The following is a 4,961-nucleotide window of genomic DNA, read 5'->3' on the forward strand; positions in this document are numbered from 1 at the left end:
AGGTGATCCCAGTGAGAATGTATTGTGACAAGCTGGTAGGAGTCGGAAGGGACGAGAAAATCCGCATGAAGATGTTCATGAGGAGTTTGAAGGGTGATGCTTTATCATGGTATATTAGCCAGGATGCAAAGAAATGGACTAGTTGGGTGAACATGGCGTCTGACTTTATGGACCGGTTTAGGTTCAACACTGAGAACGCACCAGATGTGTTCTATATCCAGAATCTCAAGAAGAAGCCTACAGAGACCTTTCGCGAATATGCTACTCGTTGGAGGTCAGAAGCTGCTAAGGTCAGACCGGCCTTGGAGGAAGAACAAATGAACAGGTTTTTCGTCCATGCTCAGGATCCGCAATACTACGAGAGGCTGATGCTAATAGAGGGCCAAAAGTTCTCCGACATCATCAAGTTGGGAGAAAGGATTGAAGAAGGCATCAAAAACGGTATGGTCACTAATCTCGAAGCGTTGCAGGCCACCAACAAGGCTTTACAGTCTGGTGGCACGTCAAAGAAAAAGGACGTGAATTCCGTGATGGTTGCACAAAGAAACAATTCCCCTATGAAGTACCAAACCTATCCCTCAGCTTCACTCATATATCAACCTACCCTAAACTACCAAGCACCATCACCCACTTACCAAATTCCACCACCTGCTTACCAATCACCTCCACCACCCACGTTTCAACCCACTTCACCCAGATATTCTCAACCCGCACCAGTATACCAAGCATACAACTCCCAACCTTCTCACGACCCATCACCTCCTACCCGCCAAAACTTTCCCCGACCTAGACTACACTTCGACCGTAAACCTCGCAGACAATATACTGCCATAGCAGAATCAATTGACCAATAATATGAAAAATTCAAAGCAGCCAGTTACGTTACCCTATTCCATCTGTAACTCCAAAAAATCCTTCCCAATGGATCAACCCAAACAAGACTTGTGCATACCATTCTGGGATGAAGGGCCATACCATCGACGAGTGTCGCTCGTTGAAAGACATGATTTAGAACCTGATTGACAACAAGATCATTATAGCAAAGGAGCCCGCTCCTAATGTACGCAACAACCCCCTGCCTGACCACAAGGGTGGGGGCATCCATATGATTGAGATTGAAGACGATTGGGACCCCAAAGGGTCAATCGGGTTGATAGCTGAAGGTGATGAACCTAAGAAGCCGGCGGTTACCCTCAATCCCATTGTTGTTCAGATTCAGCCTTCTAAGAAGGATGTGGTAAATGTGTCTGTGCCACTCGAGTTTGAAGCACCGCCTGCAAAGGTGCCAAAACAGATTGAGGTTGAGTTTGGGATTCCAAAGGCACCCGCACCGTTTGAAGTTGCTGTGTTACCTCCAAGGGTTCCCATTCCGGTTTCTATGACAGACGTGACCCCGTTCAAGACAAATGCCATACCTTGGGATTACACCGATAAGGCTAGAAGGAAAGGAAAGACATATACCGGGGAAGCAATAGCCGCACAGGGCATGACTAGGATAGGCAGGGTATACACCCCAGAACATTTAGCCGAGTCCAGCGAGCAAGCCTCTAGACGTCCAGTAGAAACTGGGCCAGATGACCTTTGGAGAAAGATAAAGGCCAAAAAGTACTCAATCGTCGAGCAACTGAACAAAACTCCAACACAGATTTCTATTCTGGCTCTTCTGCAAAGCTCTGAGGCTCATAAAAACGCCTTAATGAAAATACTAAGTGAAGCTTATGTTCCCAGCAACATAACAGGAGGCGAAATGGCAAACATGGTGGGGCAGGTACTGGAAAGCCACAAGATCACCTTCCACGAGGATGAATTACCACCTAGAAGGGCTTGGTCACAACAAAGCATTGCACATCACCGTGCAATGCGAGGATCATTTTATCACCAGGATTTTAGTCGATGGGGGATCCAGCCTCAACATTTGTCCATTGATAATCTCAGGACATTGGGTAAGGGATTGCACGAGGTCAAAGACGGGGCTATCAATGTCAAAGCTTTTGATGGATCTCAGAGGTCCACCATTGGAGAAATTAGCCTATGCCTACAGATGGGACCCACCTGGTTTGATGTCGAGTTCCAAGTCATTAACGTACCAGCATCTTACAATTTGTTGCTGGGACGACCCTGGATCCACGCCGCTGGGGCTGTAGCATCAATTTTGCATCAAGCTGTAAAATTTGAATGGAATCATAAGGAAGTAATCATTCATGGTGACGGTAGCAACCCTATATACAGTCGCCAAAGCATTCCGATGATCGGAGGCAGAAGAAGGATAAGAGGAGAAACGTACCACCACATCGAGCGGGTCAATGCTGTAGACAAAGACAAGTGGTGGGATAACAAGATCGAAAGCATCCTGAATTGGAGTGGGTATGAACACAGAAAAGGACTTGGCAAGAACCTGCAGGGTATCACCAAACCTATGAAGCTGAAGAAGCACGATACCACTTTTGGCCAAGGATATAAGTACACATAGGAGGAGTTCAACCACTGGTCACCTCTATGGCGCAGACCATACTATCCACTGGAGCACCCTATACCTTAGTTGGAGCAGACTTTTCAGCCAACCGACACTTTGTACGGATCAGAGGAAGACGAGGCACTAACATCAATAAGGAACCTATTTCTAGAAGATGATATGGATTGTTGTGTTATCATCGAGGAGGAAGGCCCTTCTATTCAAGCAGTGAACCGAGGGGAATGCCTCACCAATTGGTTAGTCAGGACCACCAGTGCCCGGACATCTTCGGGGTAGCAAGGCTGAACGAGCATCATGCATCGCATCTTTATTTTCTAGTTGCTTTTCCTTTCTGCATTGTCTTTACTTTCCAAAAGAGCTCTGATGTCTTGAACGATTATGAATTTCAATCAATGCGTTTCAAATTCATTATATATTGCACTCTTATTACTTTTTTCTATCATTTACTTCATTTTACACAGCATTACTCTTACATATCTTGATGATGAACCAACAACTGTGACTTGCAACGAGGTAATGCAACAAACAGATATAGATTCAGAAGAGGAGGATATACTAGAAGAGGTTGTCAGAGAGGTCGAAAACTTTGAGAATAGGCGTAAGTCTAATCTAGATGAGATCGAAGTCGTTAATTTGGGTGATACCGAGAATGTCAAGAAAACATGTACCAGCGCACATTTGTCGCCATCAGAAAAGAAAGAGTACATAGAGTTCCTAAAAGAACATGAGGATATCTTTGCATGGTCTTATGATGATATGACTGGCCTCAGCACATCCATTGTGGCTCACAAGTTGCCAACACATCCTACATGTCGGCCGGTAAAGCAGAAGCTCAGTAAGTTCAAGCCAGACATGAGTTTGAAGATTAACGAAGAGGTTACTAAGCAAGTCAAAGCCAGGGTTCTCAGGGTGGTGGAATATCCGACATGGTTAGCCAACATCGTGCCGGTACAAAAGAAGGATGGGAAGGTTAGAGTCTGTGTCGACTACCGGGATCTCAACCGGGCCAGTCCTAAAGACATTTTCCTTTCCCAAATATACACATCTTGATCGACAACTGCGCCAAACATGAGCTGCAGTCATTTGTTGATTGTTTCGCTGGGTACCATCAGACATGGATGGATGAAGAAGATGTAGAGAAAAATGCGTTTATCACTCCATGGGGGATGTAATGTTATAGAATGATGCCGTTTGGATTGAAAAATGCTGGTGCTACCTACATGAGAGCCATGACTACAATATTTTACGACATGATACACAAAGCGATCGAGGTGTATATGGATGACGTCATCATAAAATCCAGGAAAGCTGCAGATCATATGGAATACTTGAGAAAGTTCTTCAATAGGTTGAGAAGGTACAATTTGAAACTGAATCCCGCCAAGTGTGCATACGGGGTTCCTGCTGGAAAATTATTGGGTTTCATCGTGAGTCGTTGAGGAATAGAATTGGATCCATCAAAGGTCAAAGCTATCCAAGAATTGTCGCCGCCAAAGAACAAGAAGGACGTGATGAGTTTCCTGGGAAGACTCAACTATATCAGTGGATTCATAGCTCAGTCCACTGTCATTTGTGAACCCATCTTCAAAATGCTGAAGAAGGATGTCGCCACCAAATGGATAGATGAATGTCAAAAGGCTTTTGACAGAATCAAGGAATACTTGTCTACGCCGCTAGTCTTGGTTCCGCCTGAACCAGGGAGACGCCTCTTGCTCTATCTCGCAGTGTTGGATGGAGAATTTGGTTGTGTTTTGGGGCAACATTATGAAATAGGGAGGAAGGAGAAAGCCATCTACTATCTCAGTAAGAAGTTCATACTGTACGAGGCTCGGTATTCTCTTTTAGAATACGTTTGCTATGCTCTGACTTAGGTTGCGCAAAAGTTGAGGCATTACTTATGTGCTTACACTACTTATCTCATATCCAGAATAGACCCTCTGAAGTATAGCTTCCAAAAGCCCATGCCCACTGGCAAGATCGCCAAGTGGCATATCCTTCTAAGTGAATTCGACATTAATTACGTAACCCAGAAAGCAATCAAAGGGCAAGCCTTGGCGGACCATCTCACCGAGAATCCCATAGACGGATAATACGAGCCCCTAAAAACGTATTTTCCCGATGAAGAGGTATCTTTCATAGGAGAAGATATTGCAGAATCCTATGATGGTTGGAGGTTGTTTTTCACGGAGCTAAAAATTTCAAAGGAGTTGGCATAGGAGCAGTCCTGGTATCAAAAACCGATCAGTATTACCCGGTATCAGCCAAGCTCAGGTTCCCATGCACCAACAACATGGCCGAATATGAAGCCTACATTCTAGGGATTAAACTGGCCATTGATATGAACATTCAGGAGTTATTAGTAATCGGGGACTCGGACCTACTCATACATCAGGTTCGAGAAGAATGGGAAACGAAGAATTCCAAGATACTCCCCTATCTACACCATGTACAAGAGTTGAGGAAAAGATTCAGAAAGACGGAATTCCAG

At 44.8% G+C, this 4,961-nt stretch overlaps 1 protein-coding gene across 1 annotated transcript; it reads left to right on the top strand.

Annotated features, from left to right (window-relative positions):
- Window positions 1-317: 317 nt before the first annotated feature.
- Window positions 318-3,645, top strand: LOC138885531 (uncharacterized). Its single transcript, XM_070166489.1, has 4 exons — window positions 318-518; window positions 1,031-2,460; window positions 2,935-3,442; window positions 3,586-3,645. The coding sequence occupies exons 1-4, from the start codon at window positions 318-320 to the stop codon at window positions 3,643-3,645; spliced, it is 2,199 nt and encodes a 732-aa protein (XP_070022590.1).
- Window positions 3,646-4,961: the final 1,316 nt, after the last annotated feature.

This window comes from Nicotiana sylvestris, chromosome 2, assembly GCF_000393655.2.
Source record: "Nicotiana sylvestris chromosome 2, ASM39365v2, whole genome shotgun sequence".
Classification (NCBI taxonomy): domain Eukaryota; kingdom Viridiplantae; phylum Streptophyta; class Magnoliopsida; order Solanales; family Solanaceae; genus Nicotiana; species Nicotiana sylvestris.